We start from the raw sequence: 23,891 nt of genomic DNA on the forward strand, positions 1-23,891 counted from the left end.
CGCAGGTCCTATCATAGGTTATTTCCTACCTCCTCCGTCGACATCTGAAATACCAAACATCGTAGAATACGCCTCTTTATTCAATTCATTTGTCCAAACCTCAGTATACTGTACCTTGGACCCATTCCTGTAAAAACGACCGCAGTCTCATTGTATGAGTCCAGAATTCCCTCAATACCAATAGTCACGAGAATCACACTCGAACTCACACCCAAACTCAAATTCGCACTCAACTCAACAGAAAGGTTGTTGCTCTGTAACTGGATTAGAATTGGTTGTATGACTCCCAATCTTTCAATCAAATCACCAACTCGCCTCTTTTGTCATTGACACTCTTAGAAAGAAAGAAAGAAGGAAAGGAAGAAGCGATTGTCACCGAATAATAGGATTGAGATTGATTATAACAACCCCATACCGAATTCTCGACTTGTTAATTGTTGCCCTTTTTCCTTTCCTGGTCAATATCAACATCGTTCGTTCTTTTCCCCCTTTTCGATTCTTGAATATTCGATAAAGTACCACTACAGACATAACGGGCAAGGATTAACAAGTATCACCTTGACCTTGAACTACGTCTGAAATACAATCCAAATCAAGTCCATCCCCACACCTCAACGGTAATCCAACTACTTTTGGTATATATTCATTGGCCGGGCCAAATCCAAATCAAAACCCAACCCCAAAGGACGCTTTTGACGACATCACACGATAAGATATCGGATTAAGGATAATAAAGATATTATAATTTAGACTGGCTTAGAAAGAAACGATCTACAGTACTATCTTCTTTGGGATATACCCGGTAGATCATTGACGGAGAAGGCAGGTCAACATCCCCACCGAAGTGCACTTCGCCTCAAGTCATCCGTGCGTTAAGGTGTATAAAGAGGGCTTGAGGTTTCTTGGATATTCGATTTTCTCCTTCATCCATCAATACAGACTCAAGCCATTCAAATACATTTACATATCAACCAGATTATTCACAGCCACTCCCTCAACTTAATTTCATCAAGATGCCCTCCAACACTTTCGCTACCTCAGGACGTGATCTCGTCGGACACCGAATCGACAATGGTCGACTTGAACTCCTCTCCACTCTTGGTGTTGGTGCCTATGGTGTGGTCTACCTCGCTGTGGATTTACATGCTCCTCGGCCGGTTTACCTCGCTGTAAAATGTCTCCTCCGAGCTGGACTGGATTCCAGACAGCGTCATTTCCAGAGAAGAGAAATCGCTTTACATCAATTAGCCTCGAGGCATCCCAACGTAGTTACCTTACATAAGGTATTGGAAGAAGGTGAATTTATCTTTGTGATCATGGATTTCTGCGACGAGGGTGATTTGTTTGGAATGATCACCGAGAAACAACGGGTAAGTCGAGTCATATCATTTCAGTTCACCTGAAACAAGCTGACAAATAATTTATCAGTACCTCGGCAACGATTACCTGATCAAGAAGATCTTCTTACAAATCATCGACGCCGTAGATTACTGTCATCGAATGGGAATATTCCACCGAGATCTCAAACCTGAAAACATCCTGTGTACCCAAAACGGCGAAAGGATTTGTATCGCCGATTTCGGATTAGCCACTTCCGAGAGGCATTCGACGGATTTCGGCTGTGGATCGACCTTTTACTTATCGCCAGAATGTCAAGGTGGCTTATTCGAAAGATTAGAATCGTATTCTACTGAGACCAACGATATTTGGTCATTAGGTGTGATATTGGTAAACTTGACTTGTGGTAGAAATCCATGGAGACAGGCTTGTCCAAATGACGAAACTTTCCGAGCATACGTGCATAATCCAGATTTCCTCCGAACCATCTTACCCATATCCAAAGCGACCAATCGGATCCTCAAAGGACTCTTCGCTTTAGAACCCAGAGATAGAACACCCCTCAAAGTACTTAGAGAACAGATATTGCGAGTGGAGACATTCTCAATGACTGACGACGAGTTGAAGACTGCTCATTCGGCTGCTCGAGCTGCTGCTGCCGCTGTCCGACAAGTCGCTCCTACTCCTGCTCCTGCTCCACCCGTACATGTCACCCCTCCTGCTGCTCCAGTCAAGACTTCCCCTCCAGTGGCCGTTCCGATCACGATCGACGAAGATTCAGAATTGGACGAATTCGCTCATCAACATGCTCAGAGGAAACATCGTGCCAACAAACCAAGATACAACAACCGCAGAGAGCCAGAAGAAGCTGCTGCTTCATCATCTTGGTCTTCCGATTCATCAACCTACGCTACTTTATCTCAAGCGCAAATTGATAAACACGTATTTGCTCAAATTGATTTCTCTAAAGTAAATGTCGTTGGCGTCAATGCTACTGCAAATTCTTCATTGGAATCTACCGAAACACCAGCATTGATAGCAGGAGAAGTACAGGATCCTTTGGATTTGTACCGTACGAGTTCTCGATCATCTTCATCTGGCGATATCTCATTACCTCCAACACCCGAGTTCTCACCTGTTGATAATACCTCTACTCGCCCAAGACCGATCAATACCAAAGGTAATCAACAGCTCACTAGGCCCGATCTATTACATGTCAACATGAATCCTCAAAGTCCATTGAGTGGTGAATTCATCCTTTAATCCGTTTTTTCCTGTCCTCTTTGCATCAACATATGTTAGTTTTAGCATGATTGTCATTGTCGTTGTTATAGATAGATATATGGACATAAATCAGTCATGTCATGTCATGTCATTGTCATCATCTTATTGTAGCTTCTTGCAAATTCATTTATATATAGTCAATCTACATTGGAGACACGTTTATACGACTTCCGTCTCTTCTCTACTCTTTCTTGATCTTGATCATATGTAGCACTTTCTTCTTGTATCAGATATAGACGAATTATTTCTAGAGGTATACATTACATTAAATGCATAAATCTATAATTACCTGTATCGTCTAGTGAAATTTGGAGCACAATCCATATACAGGAAACAAAGCGCCTTCAAACTTGACGCTCCCAGCGGGACCTTCACCAGTCTAGTTGGAATAGTGCGCCAACAATCTCGGATCAAATGCCCATACTGTAGCGTACAGCCTTGTTGTTGCACCATACAGTTGAGTATGGTGCGGATTAGTATTATTCTTAACTCGTTTGTTACTTGTCGTTTCTCTAAGTCTGCTCGACACGATGGGGCACTATAGCGAACTTCGCATCGGCTCCGAGCTCAAGTGACAGACTATCCTCATCGAATCCCTGAGATTGGTTGAGCAAAGGATGCAGTACTGTGTTTCATCCATCTCAATTCCCTCGGAATCTGGGGCTAAGTCCTATGATTGATCGAGCCTCCGACAGAGCTTGCAGACCGTGAGGATGGACGGAGAAGGGAAAGCGATGAGAATGGGAAGTTGACAATGAAAGTCATTAGTCCGATGTACAAACAGATCCTCACTATGTACACCTGGATTCCTTTGGTGAGATCGAAGAGATACTAGCTTGGCATCTCTGATCTCAAAAGATTTACATCGAGATATGCATATATAGATACGTCCTTGTATGGCAGGTCCGATCATCGAGAGGTCGCATACACGAAGTACGAAGCAAATCACTGAAGACGATATTCAGCATAGAGGAACGAAGTAAAATCATAACACAGCGATGAGGCTACATATTGGTGTACTATTTAGTCAGAACAAATGAATAATGAAGTAGCTCCTTGTCGACACAAAGCATCAGATGACTTGTTGCTGACACCATCAACACCGCATCGAGTTGTCTGGTCTGGGTAGTCCGGTTCCTGAGCGGCAAACCAACCAAGCAACCCAACTCCGAAGTGCCAAGGTATTCCGTAATGCCATCATCATCAAACTAAAAAACACTGCATCAACCGCTGCATTCTCCGCTTGCATAGCCCCGAGAGCTGCTAGTGCTCATCTTCCAAGATATACTACCTTTGTACTTGCTACCTTTGCGATCATGGGTCCGAAAAGGTATATAAAGGATCGTGACGGAGAACGAAGCCCAACCTTCAGCTCATCTTCATTGGGATAGAACAAGAGTCCTTAACACAATAATCAATCAAAACACCTACAGTCATTCATATCAACCGAATCATTCAACAACGGGAGTTTCAATCATGTCTTCTTCATATGTTACCTCTTCAGGTCCCAAGATCCGATATGCATTATTCGTGAGTGTCTCTAGTCTCTCTCGGCTCTTATAAGTAGATAGGAAGCTAACATCATCTGGCTTGTAGGGCATTACCACCCTCATCTTCATCCTCTCTTTACTCCTCAATCTCCTCTTGCCGGGATTCGGATACGACTCTACTGGATTCATCAATCTCTGGATTCATGTATTCATCGGTCTGAACATGTTGATCTACTACCCGCCCGCTATCTACTTCGCTCTTAAGAATAGAAGATCAAGGTTTGATCAAGCTGGTGGCGAAGTAGCTGTGGGAGTATTGATCACCGTTTCTTGGTTAGGTTTGTTAAAGAATCTCATCACTATCAAATATAACATTCACCCAAGCTGACCTTTGCCTTCATCTCTCTGGGCGGATGTAGCATGCGTGATCTTTCAACTCATCTTCACATCTTGGGAACTATGCGACGATCCCGATTCAGGTTTCTACACTGGTGAGGAAGGGTGTCAAGCTGGCGCCATCGCCCTCTCAGTGTTGTTCTTGCTTAACTTGTTGATTCATTTCGGTTGGACTACATGGATCATCGTACTGGTCCACAAGAGAAGTAACAACAAGAAAGAGAGAGATGAAGTATATAAGATCTCTACTCATGTCTTGGTCAGAGGGGGTTCGAGACAGATTGAGCATGGTAAGATCTCAGATGGGGACGAAGAAGGCTTGTACAATCTCAGATCGTAATAAATCAATCAAGTCACTGTAGCTCATATCCATCAGTAATTAGTATCGGTACATAAACCCTCTATAATTTCTCTTGCTTGTAACAAAATAATATTAAGTATAATCTTCACTATATAATTTACGATCACTGATTAGGTCTGGTACTTTATCTTATGTATATATACATATCACAATGTGACACGCGCTCCATGATTCCAATTGAACCTTTCATACTCCCTTGATGCGTGAAAATACAAAGCTGGTTTCGGGTTAGCCTTAAGAACAATAGGAAAAGAATCGCAACCCTGCAAGAGCTGCCTCAACGATGTGGTTGCCATCAGGGTGGCCGATAAACCCAACAAAGACATGATAGAGGATGATCACATGACGGACGAAATGAGACTGGAAATATGTATACGTGAGAGAAAGGAACAAAATCATGAAATGTATATAAGAACCATTTTATGTCGCGTATCTGATTTCGGAGGGCACTCATCAGCATGTCAAACTGAAGCAGACATTTTGGCGATGACTCACTTTCTAGTCCATTCCCTTGCTGTAGCTTCGTATCGAGGTCGATCAGTCTTGTAGGTCTGTTGATCAGGTCACACAAGTCAGCTCACTGCATATGGGAAAAGATGAAGATATACACAGTCTAGATTGTGGTATATCATGGGATGTCGAGGAAACAACGGGGAGAAGAGCGAGAAGAATAGTAGGTTTACAAGAAGCACAGACCGTGAGATGCAGCGTCTCGGATAATGAAACCGCAAAACTCACGTTAGCAATCTCCGGTACCAATGGATCATCAGGATTGGGGTCTGTTAACATTGAACAGATCGAGAGGAGAACTAGATGGCATCCATCAATCAACCAGTCAGTATCGGGCGTATCAACAATCACTGAGTGTGAAAGAAACGCGACCCACCCTTCGAAATGGTCAATGCAGGACTCCATTGATCTCTCAAGATATCCAAACAGATTGAACCGTTAGCGTTGATATTAGGGTGGTAGATCTTGGTGGTGAATTGGACCTTGGGGGGTTTGAATGGGTAGTCTATGATTGTTAACACAGGATGTCAGAACATGTTTCAGGTTGTATCGAAAGAGGAGATAAACCTACCGGTAGGGAAAGTAAGCGAGCTGATAGAAATGAAGTTCGTTAGTTAGGCTATCAGTCAATGAAGAACGAAAGTCGAAGCTTACAGGAAGAATACACCGCCGGCGTAAGGTGAATCGGCCTAGGTTGAATGCCATCGCAATTTGTCAGTCGTGAATCCTACTCACGCACATTCCCACTTTAACTAGAGTCGAGTCCAACTCACAGGTCCCATGATGGTAGCTTGCCATTGGAAGAGGTTGTCGTTGATGGGACCGGCAGAACATGAGGAAGGGGGATCACGTCCGAGATCGATTAATTCCTGTACGGAGCAGAACAGGACATATCGCGTGAGCTTATTATTCTCACAACCCACATCTCGATGATCCTTCTACAATGCATTGTAGCAGCCCGTCCGATGACTCACCTTGTTGATTCGTTTGAGAGCCATTGTGTATGTTGATTTCTATCGATTCGTTCCTGTAAGTGAAGAAGAATGCGGTAGAATGGAAGTGGCAAGAAAGAAGGAAGTAAGATGAATGAAATCTTAGTCAGCTATTCATCCCTTTTTCTCCTCACGCTCTACTGTATCAATATGGGTATGTACGCTGACAAGGCGAACTTACGGGATATCAGTAGCGTGTAGGGATATGGCGTAGATTATGATAAGAGACAATGTATGATGATGCAAGGCTGAATGAGATACAGAATGGAATGAATCAGTCAACCAGTCAGTCAACCAGTGTGTGAGTGAGAGGACCAAGGGGTGGATGAGGCGCACTACTAGCCATACATGCTTGGCCGGTTTTATTCATATCGCCGATCTGTGTGGCACCTCCCGTCTCTCTTTCTGTTCAATCTTCCCATGCTCAACGGTCCTGATGAAACGACAGACTCATCTGAATACATACATACAGCTTCTCACACTCATGCAATGACCAGGACCATCCAGCAGTGCGACTCGTAATAACCCTCCTGAACCCATTGCCTCTCATGAAAAGATCCGATGTAATGTCAAGTTCAAACGCAACTGCGCGCCCGGCACAGACAAGAGGATTTGAGTGAAGACGAAATGCATTCGATTTCTTGTTGTCTATCGGCTATAACGATATAACCAACTAAATTAAAAAGTCCTATATAAAAAGTCCAAATTTATTCGAAAGGGTACGATCAAGATACTATAAAGATGATATGTATATATGAATCCGTTCACTTTGATGAAGATACTAATTTTATACTGCCGTTGTGACGGTACCGGGGAGGGTAGCCAAGCTGGAATAAAGAGATAATCTATAACCACCACCACACATCTGGGCGGCGTTACCTGCACATGGGTAGTTACACTGAGAAGTAGAATCGGTGATGGTATCGATGATGTTTCCAGTAGCTCCACCTTGGAAGGAGTTACCACAGTAACATTGAGAAGCGTATTCGGTACCGGCCATGGTATAACCTGATTCGTAACATTGTCTTGCACATTTCTCACCAGTCATAGTTCCCTTGGTGATTAGGTCGGTGGCGGTAAAGTTGAGTGCTCGAGCAGATGATCCTTCGCCGATACATCCCTTGTAGGTCCATCCGGTGGGCAGAGTGACGGAAGCGGTAAGGGAGTTAGGGTTGATATACAACCAAATCGCGTTGGGTCCACCACAGTTCTCGGTCGCATCACCAACACAGTTCATGTTACATTGTCCGGAAGTCAAAAGAAGGGAAGCGCCGCCGACCAAGGCCGAACCACAGTAACATTCACTTCCATACTCGACACCGGCCATGTTGAATCCTCGATCGGCACAATACTGAGTACAAGTTTCGACGGTCATACCGGTCTCGTCCTTGTAGGCAGCACCTCTCAAAGCTCGATTGGCGACTTCTTGAAGACAAGCAGTCTTGACGTAACCGTTGACAATAGTGTTGGAGTAAGAGTAAGCAGGGTTGTTGTATACTTGTAAAGCGTTCCAACCACCACAAGGAGTAGATGGGTTACCGGCACAAGGGGTACCACAAAGAGTTGAAGTTTTGGTTAAGTCGGCACCGTTATCTAGAGAGTTACCACAGTAACATTCTCTGCCGTATTCAATACCACCATATTGGTATCCGAGGGAAGCACACTTGTTAAGACACAATGGGACGGTCATGGCGTCGGTAGACCATGAGTAATCGGTCAGAGCCCGACCGTTGACTTCTTGCATACATTTCGATGCCGTTGACCATCCATCAGGAAGAGTAGCGGCGACTGAGAGTAGATCGGAAGAAAGGGCAGCACCGTTTAATTTGGTGGAGACGTAAAGAGACAAGGCGTAGTATCCACCACAGGTTTGGGCCTTGTTACCTGGACAAGCGACAGCGCAAGTGGCAGTAGTAGACAGAGAGGCACCGTTGGAGAGGTACGAACCACAGAAACATTGATTACCGTATTCGATACCGGCAATAGCGAATCCACCCGCATCACATCGGGCGAGACAGCCTTCGATGGTGTTATTGTAATCGATAGTGAATGAACCGAGTAAGGCTCGACCAGTTTTGCCATCAGCGATACAAGGAGTATCAGCTACTTTCCATCCGGATGGTACAGTAGCGGTGGCAGAAGCGGAAGCGGAAGAGCTCGTTGAAGAGCTTGTGGAAGAGGAAGCTACCGATGAGGACGCGGCGGCTGAAGAGCTGGAAGCGGCAACAGAGCTGGAGGCAGCAACTGATGATGATGAGCTTGAAGCAGCGACTGAAGAAGATGAAGATGAGGAAGCGGCCTTGGAAGAGCTTGACGAGGCAGCGGCAGATGAGGAGCTTGAAGCGGCGACTGAGGAAGAAGAGCTTGAAGCAGCGACTGAAGAAGATGAAGATGAGGAAGCGGCCTTGGAAGAGCTTGACGAGGCAGCGGCAGATGAGGAGCTTGAAGCAGCGGCTGATGATGAAGAGCTTGAAGCAGCCTTAGAAGAGCTTGACGAGGAACTAGAAGCAGCCACTGACGAGGAAGTGCTTGAAGAAGCGGCGGAAGAAGACGCCGTAGATGAAGAAGAGGAAGAGGAAGAGGGGAAGCTGGCGGAACCGGTGTACTTGAATAAGACAAGGATATAGTTACCACCACAATTCTGGGCAGAATTACCAGCACATGGGTAAGTACACTGGCTGTCGGCGAGTTTAGGGAAGGAGCCACTTGTGGCAAGAGCGCTTGCACAGTAACAATCGCTACCGTATTCTACCGCCATCCATGGTTTACCTTGGTTGAAACACACTGAACCACAGTATTCCTGGGTCATCGAGGTGTTTCTTTCAAAGTAATCAGGGACAAGATGAGGGTAGGCATCTTGGTAACAACCTTGAGATGTCCATCCATTCGAGGTAACAACCCCACCGGTCAACGAGGCAGCGCTGGAGGAAGCAGCAGCAGAGGAAGAGGTTGATGAGGCTTTGCTAGAAGAGGTTGAGCTGACAATGGCGGAGGAGCTGGCGGCAGCAGCTGAACTCGAGGATGACTTGACAGCAGAGGTAGATGTAGAAGTGGAAGTAGAGGCAGCTTTGCTGGAAGAGGTAGAAGAAGAGGCGAGGGTACCGGTAACCCAGGGGTCTTCGGTGTTGGAACCACCGTATGACGAGATGGAAGGTGAAGGAGTAGGCTTGTAGGTACCAAAGTAACTGACATAGTAAGATAATTCGGGCCAACTTCTTACACCAGAGGGCAAATTGAGACCATATTCGTCGTAGTACCAAGCTCTGAATGATTGCAGATAGGATCAGCAACTTCCCATGAATTTGCGAAAAACCCTCACTCACTTTACGTATGCCAAAGTGTGACCTGCCCAACCCCAATTGGTCTGCCAAGTGGACCAGTCAAACGACTTGAAGTTCGCCCAAGGGTCTGTCGCCCTAGGAGCGAGGGATCGCTTTCCAGCAGATGCAGCTTTGTCATGTCGTCGAGGTCCGTTTCGGGCACCGGCGACTTCAGCTTGAGCGCTGCCGATGCTCAAGATAGCGATTAGGAGAGAAAGAGTGAATGAGGCCTGTAATTTGACCATGGTCGGTTACTTTGATGACTGATGAGTGTGTGTCGAGTATCGAATGAGCCGATGGGTCGCTGATTCCGGAGAAGTTCTATTGAAAGAATTCTTGAATGGTTCTCGAGTCGAGTTTGTAGATTTGTTGAAGCTGATGGTTAAAAGAAAGAAAAGAAGGAAAAAAGGAGGGGGATTTTGAGTATTGGGTGAAGTTGTATATAAACATCTAGACTGTCAGGTTTGGGAGTTAGAATCTGAATACCAAGCGAGGGGGAAGAAGAGAGAGGGGCAACGATGAACAAGGTTTCGGCCCTGTTTGATCTTCGTAATTTGAAAAACAACGATGCATGATTCCCATCTTTCCTCCTTCGTTGGGAGGGTAAAGGGTAAACTTCGGTAAGTATCAAGTGGAACAAAGTATTACGATGAGGCTTTAGATTCGATGTCGTGAATATAGGAAAAACCGTTGAAACGATGTAAACAAATCTACCAAATCCGTCCATTGGGTCATACTTTAGAAAAAGCTGCCGTGAAATGATCAATATAAACATTCCTTTTTGAGAGTTAGCTTGGCTGACAAGTAGGGAGGACCTTGAAAGTTAGTTCCACATGATGACGATAACATCTTCTCATTGGTTGCTGGAACAAATAAACGTGAACCCTTTCTATGAGGCAGAACGCCATGTTATCATTTCGATAAATGTGATCAGATCACCGACCCTGTGGTCATGTCGATCCCTACTGTTTGTCTCACTAAAGGCACAAAGTCTGCATAGTAGTTTAGGTTCAAGGAATAACAAAGTTACTAATAGGTGACAAACGAATGCAATTGGGTCTAACTGATGTGAAATATACCGGATCCGGCTCTGATCGACGTGTTCCTGCGGTTCAAGCTCCGGGTGAATTACGTTACCTTCTCAGGTTTGTCTCCTCCACTTGCCGGTCGTTAGACCAAATATAGCAGAAAGTGAAAGAGCATAAAACAGCGATCAACAAAACTATTATCCCGGTGAGATATGATGTGGTTGTAGACACCGAGCTCTGTTTGGAGTTCCGTCTGGTGTCAACCAAGATCATGTCACCTTCTGGTCTGCGCCGAGACGAAGTGAATCGGGTAGTCTATCGACCAGTTAGCCCAGGACCCCTTCAGGAATGACTCCCTGAAGTGGGAGTGTAGGCCAAATGAAACTAGCTCAAAACACATGTTGCAGTTTTATAATCGAAGTTAAAGCTTGTTATAGTAGGTCTCGGTCGGAAATGGCTGCATAGGTCGCACTATTTTATTCCCGGCGATCATTCCCGTATCAGATGTTTCGATCGCCGACATGACAATCTGCCCAATGCAGCTCTCGAGATTGGAAGTACTGTAGCTGCTAAAGGCAAGGTCCATACTTACGTGGACTGAGTACTGAATTTTCGCGTCCCAAAATTACCATTTCGATCCTTCCCCTTCAGTTGTTGTGAATCAGCCAATCGCACAAGTCTCGGATGGTACACATGACAATGCACGTCTCTCTCACCTTGCCTTCACGTCCAATCTCTCAAAGCGTCTTTCTCGGCGATCCGTCGATCCTCAAAGCACGTTGATCACGCCACAAGATCTCTCTCGAACGATTGGCAAGTCTCCTGATAAAGCCATATCGGTCGACTTCTACTGACTTGCATGAAAAGTCCAATGGTTTCCTTCGCCAGGCTTCCATGGAAGATCCAATGCAAGCTCATACGCCGCGATCTATCCATGCGTTGTAGCCTTAGATAGCGAATTTGCAATGCGTGATTCATTGAGTTTGATTATTCGGTAATCATGTCCAAACCTCTACAAAACAGTCAGAAATAGTGAAAGAGGCATTTTGTATTGGTTTCCAGCGCCCAACAGGGGTTTCGGAGAGAAAGGAGAAAGAATATTAACCAACTAGAAAATATGATCTACAATTTTATCTAATCTACTCTTCTTTTCGGTCCTCCATTTCTCTTCAGCTATAGCTGTCATCTCTTCCATCTCGGCTACACCAGTCGTGAAGTCCATCTCGTTAGCTCTGATGCCAAACCATTTTTGACCGTATCTCAACACCATGTTAATCTTCCATCCTATCGAGAGGACGATAAAGATGAATACAGCCGCATAGGTGAACATAAAATCTGGTACGGTGAATGTTCCAGGAGCGAAGATGTAGTATCCACTATGGTTTACTCGCATTAGCTACCTACTGATATTGCCTGACTATTGCCGAGATGGGGTAACGTACCTAAAGATCAAAGCGAAAGGAGCCCAAAACAGCGCCCACCAAGCTGACCAAGGTTGGAAGTATCCTCTGGCAGGCAAGAATTCGTTTCCTAGCCCATGAGCTCTCATACCTGCTCTGAAACGAAGGTAGGAGCTATTGATCCAAATATCAGCTGTGTGTGTCTATCATCTTCGTGTTCAGGACTCACGCTGCGATGGAGATCCAGGTGATCATTTGAGTAGCAGCAGTCAAGTTGATAAGCCAGCTGAGCACTGTTGGGATGTATGCATTAGCGTCGCACCGGACGACAGGATCATATACACAGGCAGAAGGCGGGACTCACCAGTAGCACTTCCGCTTCCCAAAGCCATGAAAGACAGACATCCGAGAGCGAGGGTAATAAGGACACAAACATATGGTAGTCCATATTTGTTGGTTCTGGTAACGATTCGAGGTGCATGACCTTCAAGACCTAGTAGGTACAAGGTTCTACTGGCAGCGAAAGCCATGGAAGAGGTGGATGAAAATAGGGAAATCAGAAGACCAGCGACGAGGATGGAGGGTAAAATGGGGATACCAAGTCGATCCATGTTAATGATATACTATTGGTTCCCTCCGTCAGCACCTATCAGCCACATAGTGCAAGTATAGACGAGCGTAATGGTACTTACCGGTGATTTAGCAGCACCTGTAGAACCCAAAAGAGAGGGATCATTCGAAGGAGCGTTGATACCAGCAAAGAAGGCTCCTCCGACGTAGAACCCTAGAATTCTATAAATCGTTGAGTTGAAGGCTTTTGGTAATACCCTTCGGGGGTTCTGTACTTCCCCAGCAGCCAAAGCGATATAATCGGGACCAACCTATATGAGTAATGAGCACGACATCAGTTATGATGATTACGCTGGTTCTGAATCACACTGTTGACTTACAATACCGTATGCGGCCCATTGCACGGCGTGCCAAATAGCTTGAGCTCTATCGACTCCAGAGGAATCGGCGAAAGGTCCAGGATCTTTCCAGAATCTATGAGATCGATGGGCGCTTATCAGCGATGCAACAGGCTTATATATATGCTCAAGACAAAGACTCTCACCTGAATCCGTATTTGTCATGTTTTGGGTTTCCTCCCACCATAGTGATGAACGTGAAGATGAAAGCACCAAAGATCATGAAGATTTTACCGATACTGATCCAAAATTCTGCGAAATTGTTCGCGGTGGTCAGTGATCCGTGTAGTGATGAGAATATATACAGTTCTGACTTACCGGTTTCTCCATATACTCTAACATTGAAGACCTGAACAAAGAGCAAGAGAGCCAAACCGACTGAGATGATAACAGCCGGTGTGAGATCAGGAGCCCAGTATGCGACCAGAACATTCATCGATGTAAACTCTCCGCAAATCAACGAAACTTGACAGAGGAAATAGTTCCCTTCATTCGCAAGGTGAAAATGTCAATGTACGTCCGGGTGGCATAGAAATGGTGAGACTTACAACCTAACGAAAAACCCAAAGAAGGGTCCAAGAATCGAGTAGCATAGTAAACGAAACCTCCTTCAACAGGGAACAGAGTACACATTTCGACCAAACAATTACTGATGGCCTAAGAGTCCTCCAAGATGTAGGATTAGCAACTGTTCCATACATATACTCGTACGTTGGGTTGACTTACCCAAACAACGGTGGACCATAGTATCACACCAATCAATAAAGCCAATGGCCCACCTGTCAAGGGAGATCCGATGGACAGGAAGACCGATGATCCGATGGCACCTGAAATAGCGATGAGCTGTAAATGCCTCATCTTCAGACCTCTATACAGTGTGAACACTTCGTTAACTCCGTTCGATATCAGCCGTGACTGGTATGTGCACTCACCTTTGAGCATGATTCGAGAAGATGTGCTCTGCAGGAGCCTCGGCAGTATCAAAAGTTTGGACCTGGACACCATCAACGACATCCTTTGGTGTAGCATAATCAGGTATGTTGGAGCTCGTATGTACGCTTGAGCTGGACATCTTGCTTCTCCTCTCTGCGTGATGATGGATGATGAACGAAGAAGAAGGAAAGAAGGGGTTAATGAATCATGACGCAGATAATGTCGCTCGGCCCTCCCTGATATATATCTGGAACCGCCCAGGTGAGAGACTGAGTCGTTATCTATCGCCCTTCCGTCCACCGAGTATGATCAAGTGACAGGTCGAATATCATTGGATCGTCCGAATATATTGGGATCTGCAGCTGTGATGATGCTTTGGAGAGAAAACACAAAGAAATTGCGATGGAAGCTTCAACAGGGTATTTTTAGACTTAACCGCCAGGTACGCGCATCTAACCGAATTCACGGTAACGATTCGAGTCGGTTAACCAACGTAAATATTCGAGTGGCGCCTTGGCACCGAATGTCATCAGGCATAGACTGTGTAGCTATCAGAAGCGTCTGAACAATCAGTCAAGAGATCCTTGCCGCGAATGATATGGATATTCTTCAGTACTGAGATCAGCTGACGAGCTTCATGATTGACGGGCAGCCGGGAGTCATTGTAAGCCTGACGTCAGTGGTTCTATCACTACTTAGTCTCCGACAACCATTCGCCTAAAGCCACGAGGCCTCATCTCGGGGAGGCAAAGCCGATGTGATGCATTATATAGGTGGAATATCCCATAGACGAAGAAGAAATGGGAAGAGCAGTGTGCATGAGGGGGTTACAAAGTGGATTCTATAAATTATGTTGTCTATATTTTTCTCCTCGCAATCTCTCTTCAGTGACCTGATAGCATTCTGGTAAACCAGTGTCCTTCCATTCAGACCCTTGCACCAGCTGGGCCAAACCTCGGGAGCATGTGAATATACGAGCCTTTGTATGTATTACGACTGCTCAGCTCAAATGCCTATCCATTCTGGTTCGCGTAAGTAGTCAGAACTACTTACCATACCGTGTCCGTTATGACCACAACTCATCCATTGACCTGATTTCCCTGGTACAGCCCCAACATAAGGTACCCCGTCGGCACTCTATGATAATCACGGTCAGCCCAAGCGATTTTTACAGGGAATGTTCGACACTTACCAGGCCAATGATACCACACCAAGAACGATCATATCGCACACCAAAGCCTGTCTTCGGTGTTTTGTGTTCGTCCCTAAGAGTTGAAACCTTGCAGTCAGCTGATGCTGCACTCGTCGGAATGACACCTTCGTGTCATGTGCGAATGTTACCAGAGATAGAGGACACACCATAGGTACCCTTTTCTGCCTAGTTCTTTGACACAGTCCGTTATAGGTTGGAAATCCTTCAGGCTATCATCGTATTTCCTACTTTCTTTAGCTTCTACATATTCCTCTAGATAATGTTGGTTCGGCTGTACACCTCCGAATAATATAGCCCCATCAGAGGTCGATCGAGGATTCACAGAGTATAGACCTTCTTTGTATATCACTGAACATGAGTTACTTAACGCCTTTGAGCCCGAATGAGTACTGGGCGGGTAGACGAGGTTGCACATGTGTGGTATAGGGGTAATCGATTTCTTGGTCTCTGGCAACAAAGCTGCTGAATATGCATTTGTAGTATGTATGACCGTAGGTGTGCTTATCTTGCCCCGAGAAGTATGTACAGTCCAATTGTTGCTTGATCCGGAGACGGAAGTAACAGGTGTCATGGTTTGAAGATTGAGGCCTAGCTTCAAGCATCGCTTGATGACGAATGCAACTGAGCAACCGCCGAGCAGTGAGCTTTGTTTCTTGATAGTAATATGACGACTCACCTAGTTTCCATGGGTGTAAGGTAGATGCGTTCCATGCGTACACGGCTTTCGCCCCTTTGACTCGGGATATCTGATTCGTTAGCTACATAACTTACAAGGTCGTGACTCACCTTCTCAGCTTGCGACGGGTCAAGGATTACGTCCACTAGACTAGCATCCCCTCCAGCGGCTTTGAAAGCTCTCATATTATCTGCTGATCGTGCGACCACTTCCTCGTCCATCAGAACGTCCAGCTATAATTACTGTCAGCACGGACAGGAAAGAAAGAATAGACGATTCTACTTACTGTTTTCCCATTCCATACATCACAATCTATGTTATTCTTACTAACGAAGTCGACTAAAGCATCCCGAGTCTCCCTTTCGTTGGCCAAGACCTGTCCGTCTTCTAGTCAGTACGTCATATGGGGGTGTGATGTCACCCTGCTCACCTTCAATGCTTGGCTCTTACCGAAGCGCTCAGCATATTCAGAGAAACCCCTCCATATATCAGGCTTACAATGACCTGCATTTCTACCTGTAGCTCCAGAACACATTTCTCTGGCTTCAAGCATTACCACAGATCTAGGTGGATTGTCCGATTCGAGCAGGTTCAAAGCAGTTAGAGCTCCCGATATCTACGTGCACAGCCCAGTAAGCTATCTATACTGTCATGCTGCAAGATGGATTTCCAGCTTACTCCCGAGCCGATTATCACCACATTGGCTTTACTAGGAAGCTGTTCGTTACTTCGGTAATCGAGAAGGGGATTGTTACGGACGGTAGCTAGCCAATGGGATAGACTCATACCACTCTCCAAAGGCAGCCCTGTAACGTCATCATCGAGTTTGAGGTTCGATAGACTGCTATTCTCCATACCTACTGGAGGCAATCCTATGACTGATTGAGCAGGCATTTCAATGGTGGTTCAGTGGTATTGACTGTATAGCGAGCGGACGGATACGATAGAAAGATGTGCATGATCAATAATATTACCAGTACTTGGCTAATCATTCGTATAAATCCAATGGACAATGTATGAAATCAACGTTGTTCGTTGCTCTTATCTCACTCGCGTATGGAATGTACGGGTACGCTTACGGCTAACTTAGACCCTGAAATATGTCTTCCATTATATCGTTCTGGTGAAGCGCTAGGTGGACTGTCATAGGCTATTCGGGGTTGTAAATAGCTCACGGTTCCACCAATACACAACGTAGGTTTGCTGACCATGATCATGTAGATGGAGACTAGTGCGGTCGACTTAAGCGGGCGTGCGAGTAAGTTACAAAGGTCGCGCTTAGAAAGATGATGAGAAGCCTCAGGATTTGTGGAGTAAGAATATTTGTCGTTCAGATGATTTTCACTATTGCAGATCTTACCCGGGGTTAGGATAGTCAGATTTTTGTTATCGCAAGCAGCGATGTACGCGTGGGACATACATCGGCGCCGGATCTCTTCGTGTAACGCCAGCATGTCCATAGAGGCAAACTGTTGGCGAAACAATACCTATCATCAAATGATCCTTGAACCGGTCTCGATATATCACTCGTCAGAGACTCAACGCAGGGTGATCCTACTTGTTCTATCGGGATGTGTGCAGATGTTCAAACCCTCACAAGGCTGATGGTGTACTTGATCATTGGTATGCCAATCAGAGGACCCCAGCCAAATGGAGAGGGACCTCCTGCCACGTGCCATTTAGTACCTAACGAGAACAACACCACTTGAATGCGTTTTCATTCTCACACTGGCAGTTGTCTTGCCACCCAACACTCATGTTTACACTGATATCCAAAAGAGCTCGACTTTAAGCACGATGCCGCCTGCGGATAGCACGCATGTAAGACATCGAAGAAGTAGAACAGGTGAGGTTGCGTTATCTCCAAGGGTTGTCCTCGTTTTTGACAACTGCTGATTACGGTGGGATTCATTACAGGTTGCTTGACCTGTAGAAAACTGAAGCATAAGTGCGTACGAATACGTGCTTCCAGTGATTTCATGGAGTGTACTTGAGCTGATAGTCGTACCCACAAAGATGTGACGAGCAGAAACCTGTTTGTGGGAGATGTCAAAGGACAGTCAGAATAGTGAGTGAACATTCCCCCACTAGGAAGTCCTTCGCTGAGATTATATGTATGGTAGTGTACATATCCAACAGCAGTAGACAACAACCCCAGTACCTCTGAATCTGCCTTATCGTCATCTTCCAATCAAGTGATCAATCTCAATGTACTTCCCCATCCCGAAAGTTCACGAGATGCACAGTTGAATGCCATTATCAATGCTATTGGAACGATCCCACCCGCAATTACCCTGGTGGATCTGCTAGCTCTGTCTATCCCAGATGTAAAGGAGAGATCTTTGGTGAGTCCGCCAATCCGTCTTGACGTGAACTTTCCTTACTGACTCATGGCTATAGCTACAACACTTCCTGTGTTATGGCAAGTTGAAGATATACCCTCTCTAACAAATGGATGAAATCAGCTTACATACTGATGTTTACTAGGCACCGTGAATTTGCATGCGATACCTCATCCTGAAAGACCTGTTCACTGTTTCGATATATCCGAATGCTTCCAGAACCGTCGAGGTTCGTCCATGGAGATTGACTCATTCTTCCTATCGATTATCTCCATCGCGGCTGTACATCGTTCCTCAATGTTCTTGCAATTAGAAAAGAATTATCTCAAACAAACTCCAATGGGTAGATGGGGTGTACCACCTCTACCATCATCGAATGATCCACCGAATTCGAGCCAGATCAAATCCCTTAGAGATACCAGTATCCAATCGTCCAAAGCTGCTATTGAATTGGGTAAAATAGCTCTGACTCTCAAATTTTCCGATATAGACGTATCTACAAACTCTCCAGATGAACCCGACAACAATGCGATAGCGGCTCCTGGTGCGAATGCTGAGATACAGAAGATAACCGATACGATCTTGACTAGTATAGTCTGTATATGCATTTCACAAGTGATGTTAGTTTCGACACAATGGAATGAAGCGTATAATTTAGGATTGAAACTTATCAAATTACGTGGAGGACCTATCAAACTTTTAGAAGAAGCTAAGAAGATATCGTTAGATCATTTGAATAGGACCAGAACCTTATTGGAGAATCTGGCGATAATAGATGTATGGCATTGTCTCGCTTCGGGAGCGGCACCTACTTTGCTTGAAAAGGAATTCCAACCTTGGTGGTGAGTTGCGTGGTCCCTACAAGCACTTACAGGTGGAAGTACTGAATGAAATTCGATATGTAGGTTCGACTTCGCCGAGCAGAACACTGATTCGACACATCCAGACTCCTTCCAATTCGTGTGCGGTATGGACAGGGGGATGTTAGAAGTTGTAGGTTCTTTGTCCCCAGTATATACTGTGTGCGACGGTGTTGCTAACTTCTGTTCAGGTTAATCGAGTCAATATCTTGGTTCATGAGAAGGAAGTTCTTGAAAAATTACCTAATCAGACCTACATCGCGATTCACGGTCAGAAAGTACAAGATATGTTATTAGAATTGGATATATGGGAAGTGACTATAGGTACTGCAGATAGATTACCTCGCGTTCAGCTTGGTAATCTAATTATTGCATATACTATGAGAGTGAGTAGTCCAACACGCGCTTCATATGAGCCTGTTGTGTTTGTGTTGCTGAATTATACGTGTATCGCCCAATAGGTTGTCATCTGCGTTGATCTGCTAGGATATCCCCATTCCCACCCTACTGTTCAAACGTATGCCAGCTCTGCTCTGAATCACTTGGAAAGTTCGAGGTCATCATCATGTACAGTCAACATGCTCGTGCCGACTTTGATAGTCGGGTCGATGATGTTCACTCCGCAAGGTAGATATCAGGCTAAGAGAGTCATAGAAGCTCTGAGATCGGATGCAAGCTTCTCGTACGATGTAGAAGAAGCTCTGAGGATACTTGATCAGGTAGGTTATAGCCGTACATCTGTTATGGAAAACATTTGGCTGATGTGGACTCGCCATCGAATAGTTGTATAAGTCGAAAGACCAAGGTGTACAGGATCCATCTTGGAGAACCCTCTTACAGGATATCCTGCTGTTATGATTGTGTTACCGCTTTCCCTTATTTCATCTCGTCGAGAAGAAAAGAGTTGTATAGATTTGATAGTTCCGTTGTATAGCAGCCTACCTAGAGCGTTGTGTTGTACTGTTCAGCCCTTGTTGTACCACCCGAAATATGCAAGGATCGTGTACAGCTTATAAAGATTCCTCTTGATTTTTTGTGCGCCCATAATATCCATCCTCTCATTTCACAAATTCCGGTATGACATGTAATAACATCCGATATGGACATAGACTATCCACACGACTTCCACGCATTTTCCCCACATCCACATCCCACGTGAATATCTCCGCATTCATTATCTTCCACCTCTTGCGACACTGTTCAACACCGTCTATCCAAAGGACACCTCCGCCTCCTATTGTATTTACTCTCTTCTTGTAGAGCTAATCGGAACTCTAAGCCATAGCTTCGGGAAAAGTCAATCTCGCTCTACTTCCATTCTCATGTCCGACAGTATGAGAATTATCGTCGTAATCTGACAACGAGTCTGATTTGGCTACGTGCCCTTTCGTAGACTTGACCTGGTTGTTATTGTTATTGGCGTAAACATCGTCCTGAACATCGCATCGAGACAGAGGCAGGAGGAGACAGTCAGCCAAACCAGATTTCATGTAACATGTCACCGGGACTGGGGACTTCAAACCTGAGGCAAGTGATAACGATGTTGTCATTGGCTACTCACATGAATGTATGTTTCTTGTTGGACAGTTACTTCCAGTTGAGTGGGTTTGCGATCTGTCATAGCGTATACCTGAGGCGCCTATGAAAATGACATAATGCAAATCAGACTCGAAACAACCATCTTCGAGCTAGGTAGGTTAAGGAGTAAAAGTGGATGTGTAAGAAACACTTACAGCTCCAGATTTGGTATCTGTCGTATTGACCGTAAAGGACAACCTCGCATTCAGTGTGAAGAGTAAACCGATAGTGTATGCTTTGGATTGAAGGGCCTGTGAGAGTCGCAAATAGATCAATGTGAAGCACTGGCTGTATGGGTAGAATCGGAGACAGATGAATAGGGATAAACTTACTTGAAATACAGCTCCAAGTAATGACGAGGGAGTTTGAGCTATTAATATCCACATCATTTTTCAGTCGAGGTCCTCTGGTCCGTCCATATCAGCTATGGGGAAAACACTTACACCATTCGATGCAATATGCCAGAGCGAGGAAAGTAGGTGGTAATTGGGCTTCGAAAGTCAACCTGATCAATCGAGTGACCATTCGATCGGTGTGGGCCCAGCTATCTCATTCAAAGGAAAGAACAAGGATCATGTTAGACCAAGTATTGCGCCACAATAGTCGACAACTGTCAACTTACCCAGATTTGGATTGAAGCAAACCCCAAAGGATATATGCAGCTATCAACACGTCTGCAGCGGTAGTCGTGGCAGTCCAAGCTAAAAGCCAGTATCAAATGTCAGCCGTACGATCCAATATCTTACAGGCGGAAACTGTAGCTGGATCTCACTTATGAGAGTTGGTCCGGATTTATCGGCACCCAGTAAGCTGGGTTGTGAGCCGAAGACTATAGTAACTCCTATACCACCGCCAGCGCTATAATGTATGATTGGATATGACTCAGTAGGAGTTTCGTATGTGCATGGTAAGCGAAGAAAGAGGACCGAGTCTCGTTGTCGGATGTACACTCACGCAGCAAGGATCAATGCCTATGATATTATGCGAGTCAGTCCGACATCATAGAACTCTATAGGATAAAGTCACTCACCATGATGATGGCGTAGATGAATTTGTTTCTTCGTACGAGGAGATAAGCTATAAGTGGCACAGCAGATCAGCAATGTTCTCAGACAACACAGTACGGTATAGTATAGTATCGATTGGTGGAATGGGGCCTACTTACCTCTGTAGGCGAAGAAGCTTTGCACAACACAGACACAGAGGACTACAGGCGGAAAACATACTATGATCTCAGCATTTTAGTCGGTCGGACAATAAGGATGTGTGAATCTGACTGTGGCGAAGCTATTGAGGAGGGTTTGGACATACCATCGAATAAAGGCATCATCGCCAACCATCTAACTTCGAGCCAGGGTCTAAATACACACAAGGAGCAACAATATGAGTCTCTGTCTCATCACCGTGCCGTATCGTAACTTTAAGCTGGGGCAAGAACAACTCACAACCATAAACCATAAGAGTCCACAAAGAGGTATGACATATAAACCCAGTAATAACAGGTGATTGTGAAACTCCATAACTACCCCAGTCATAACTCCACACCTCAGCCGTGATTGTTTTAGAGAGAGAAGAGTGACTTACGGAACACCAGAGGACCACACCTTTCGTGTAGAGTTTGTCTGTTCTTTGATAACTACACCCCACCAAATGATTAGCTATCCTAGCTTAGAAAGTAACAAGGAAATGGAAACCAGATTACTCGGTATAAGAAGAAAAAAAGAAAAGAAGAGAGGTATTACAATACTGTAGATAAACCTACGTGAAATAACTTATGACTTGTAATAACAGTACTCCGGCTAAGAACGTATCAATGATCAAAGAAGCCATCTGACATTCTTAAAGCCAAGACCTCAATCAGCCTAATGTACCATGATATTGTAAGTGTTTTAGTGTACAAGAAACACTTACGAAGCATGAATCTCTGCTCAGAACAAGGTATGGAAACAAGATCAGCCGGATGAACTGTCAAACTATTGGTAGGTAAGGGATAAAAAAACTCGCAGCGTCCTTGGCGAACAACTCCTTAGCAGCAGCTTCATCAAACCCATCAATGATCTTATCTTTCTGAGCGTTGATATTCATCTTGATGAAAGTGCCACTGATGTCTTGATTGGGATGAGCCGGAGAAGTTTTGTAAAGAAAGTGAATTATGTATCGTGGTACATGTGCTGAAGCTCAATTTGAAGATGAGAGAGAACTTTCGAAGGTGATACTAGTAGCTATGTCCACCGCGTTGCCTTGATGTTGGTTGTTGAGAAGGAAGAGAAAAAGAGAGGTAATGAATGTTTGACTATTTAAATCAAATGTTCTTGAGTATTTTTTCTTTCTTTCTTCTTTTTCCTCTTCCATCCGTAGGTTTCGTTTTTATCCTTTTCTGTTATCTGCGTATCAGGTGTGTATTGTTGGGGCGAGAGCCACGGAGTTGACAACGTGATTTCTCTAGTTTGATCACTGCCTAGCTGAAAATATCATCAACAAAGAAGCAAAAAATGGTTAAAGGACCTAACAATCAGAGCGTCGTTCAATTCACGCCCGTTACCAAGCACATCACACCATATGGTATGCGTACGTAGTTATATTGAGATCTGTGATCGCATGGGACATCGGTTCATCGGTTCGTCGATTCATAGTGACGATTTTGATGTTGAACTTGGCGAATGAATCTAAATCTCTTGGTATGTGTTGTTGCCCATGACAATACCGTATTTGGATCAAAGTGTACTGCATCAAGGTACAATACTAGATGGGCTGAGTCCTGAAATGTGAATACGATAGGACGTATAAAGGACCTATAATCCTTGTTGTCCCCATTCAGACGATCTATAACATACCATAACATCCCATTTAGGGAGTCGGAAGTATATGTGAATCGCCCAAAAAGATCTTCTCTTTAGTACGAGTACAGTCTATGATGATGGTTGTCAAGGTGCCACAAGTACATTGTAGCTTGAACTAAGTCAGTTCCCTAGATATGATCGCACGGATACCATACGTTCAGTTAACCCTAAGAGGGATCTTCATGTAGATGAGGCCGGTAGCATGATGTAGTCCAGTCTTACTCCCATCGATCAAAGTGCAGCTGTCTTCTCCAGCAATGTTATTTGTGAGTAGACAAACCTGAGATGCGATACCAAACGTGTGTTGATGGGTTGTTTTCATTAAGTTTGAATGATCGAATGATCGACGAAAACCCCATCAA

At 44.9% G+C, this 23,891-nt stretch overlaps 8 protein-coding genes across 8 annotated transcripts; 3 read left to right on the plus strand and 5 right to left on the minus strand.

Moving 5' to 3' along the window:
• Nucleotides 1–1,013: 1,013 nt before the first annotated feature.
• On the plus strand, nt 1,014–2,601 carry V865_004752 (uncharacterized protein; the record flags this gene model as incomplete). The annotated part of the gene is made up of 2 exons (XM_066228528.1): nt 1,014–1,370; nt 1,429–2,601. The coding sequence occupies 2 exons, from the start codon at nt 1,014–1,016 to the stop codon at nt 2,599–2,601; spliced, it is 1,530 nt and encodes a 509-aa protein (XP_066084625.1).
• A 1,497-nt stretch (nt 2,602–4,098) lies between these two features.
• On the plus strand, nt 4,099–4,848 carry V865_004753 (uncharacterized protein; the record flags this gene model as incomplete). The annotated part of the gene is made up of 3 exons (XM_066228529.1): nt 4,099–4,152; nt 4,219–4,450; nt 4,532–4,848. 3 exons carry the CDS (start codon nt 4,099–4,101, stop codon nt 4,846–4,848), a joined length of 603 nt encoding a protein of 200 aa, XP_066084626.1.
• A 512-nt stretch (nt 4,849–5,360) lies between these two features.
• Nucleotides 5,361–6,377, minus strand: V865_004754 (ubiquitin-conjugating enzyme E2 4; the record flags this gene model as incomplete). Its single annotated transcript, XM_066228530.1, has 7 exons — nt 5,361–5,420; nt 5,608–5,678; nt 5,756–5,884; nt 5,951–5,970; nt 6,034–6,068; nt 6,153–6,248; nt 6,354–6,377. The coding sequence occupies 7 exons, from the start codon at nt 6,375–6,377 to the stop codon at nt 5,361–5,363; spliced, it is 435 nt and encodes a 144-aa protein (XP_066084627.1).
• Nucleotides 6,378–7,158: 781 nt separating this feature from the next.
• V865_004755 (uncharacterized protein) lies at nt 7,159–9,936 on the minus strand (the record flags this gene model as incomplete). The annotated part of the gene is made up of 2 exons (XM_066228531.1): nt 7,159–9,634; nt 9,695–9,936. 2 exons carry the CDS (start codon nt 9,934–9,936, stop codon nt 7,159–7,161), a joined length of 2,718 nt encoding a protein of 905 aa, XP_066084628.1.
• Nucleotides 9,937–11,827: 1,891 nt separating this feature from the next.
• V865_004756 (uncharacterized protein) lies at nt 11,828–14,159 on the minus strand (the record flags this gene model as incomplete). Its single annotated transcript, XM_066228532.1, has 11 exons — nt 11,828–12,095; nt 12,162–12,293; nt 12,349–12,412; nt 12,484–12,742; nt 12,812–13,000; nt 13,070–13,163; nt 13,234–13,339; nt 13,406–13,573; nt 13,636–13,744; nt 13,814–13,955; nt 14,020–14,159. 11 exons carry the CDS (start codon nt 14,157–14,159, stop codon nt 11,828–11,830), a joined length of 1,671 nt encoding a protein of 556 aa, XP_066084629.1.
• A 702-nt stretch (nt 14,160–14,861) lies between these two features.
• On the minus strand, nt 14,862–16,803 carry V865_004757 (uncharacterized protein; the record flags this gene model as incomplete). The annotated part of the gene is made up of 9 exons (XM_066228533.1): nt 14,862–14,999; nt 15,074–15,157; nt 15,213–15,285; nt 15,380–15,854; nt 15,910–15,991; nt 16,050–16,142; nt 16,196–16,285; nt 16,340–16,525; nt 16,588–16,803. 9 exons carry the CDS (start codon nt 16,801–16,803, stop codon nt 14,862–14,864), a joined length of 1,437 nt encoding a protein of 478 aa, XP_066084630.1.
• Nucleotides 16,804–17,706: 903 nt separating this feature from the next.
• V865_004758 (uncharacterized protein) lies at nt 17,707–19,969 on the plus strand (the record flags this gene model as incomplete). The annotated part of the gene is made up of 10 exons (XM_066228534.1): nt 17,707–17,755; nt 17,827–17,857; nt 17,926–17,977; nt 18,033–18,254; nt 18,310–18,331; nt 18,397–19,093; nt 19,157–19,244; nt 19,303–19,497; nt 19,573–19,830; nt 19,895–19,969. The coding sequence occupies 10 exons, from the start codon at nt 17,707–17,709 to the stop codon at nt 19,967–19,969; spliced, it is 1,689 nt and encodes a 562-aa protein (XP_066084631.1).
• Nucleotides 19,970–20,385: 416 nt separating this feature from the next.
• On the minus strand, nt 20,386–22,774 carry V865_004759 (uncharacterized protein; the record flags this gene model as incomplete). The annotated part of the gene is made up of 16 exons (XM_066228535.1): nt 20,386–20,544; nt 20,673–20,750; nt 20,845–20,940; nt 21,022–21,059; nt 21,133–21,233; nt 21,312–21,390; nt 21,462–21,547; nt 21,644–21,660; nt 21,720–21,766; nt 21,855–21,896; nt 22,001–22,047; nt 22,135–22,211; nt 22,274–22,325; nt 22,452–22,519; nt 22,601–22,613; nt 22,710–22,774. The coding sequence occupies 16 exons, from the start codon at nt 22,772–22,774 to the stop codon at nt 20,386–20,388; spliced, it is 1,065 nt and encodes a 354-aa protein (XP_066084632.1).
• Nucleotides 22,775–23,891: the final 1,117 nt, after the last annotated feature.

This window comes from Kwoniella europaea, chromosome 1, assembly GCF_036810445.1.
Source record: "Kwoniella europaea PYCC6329 chromosome 1, complete sequence".
NCBI lineage: Eukaryota > Fungi > Basidiomycota > Tremellomycetes > Tremellales > Cryptococcaceae > Kwoniella > Kwoniella europaea.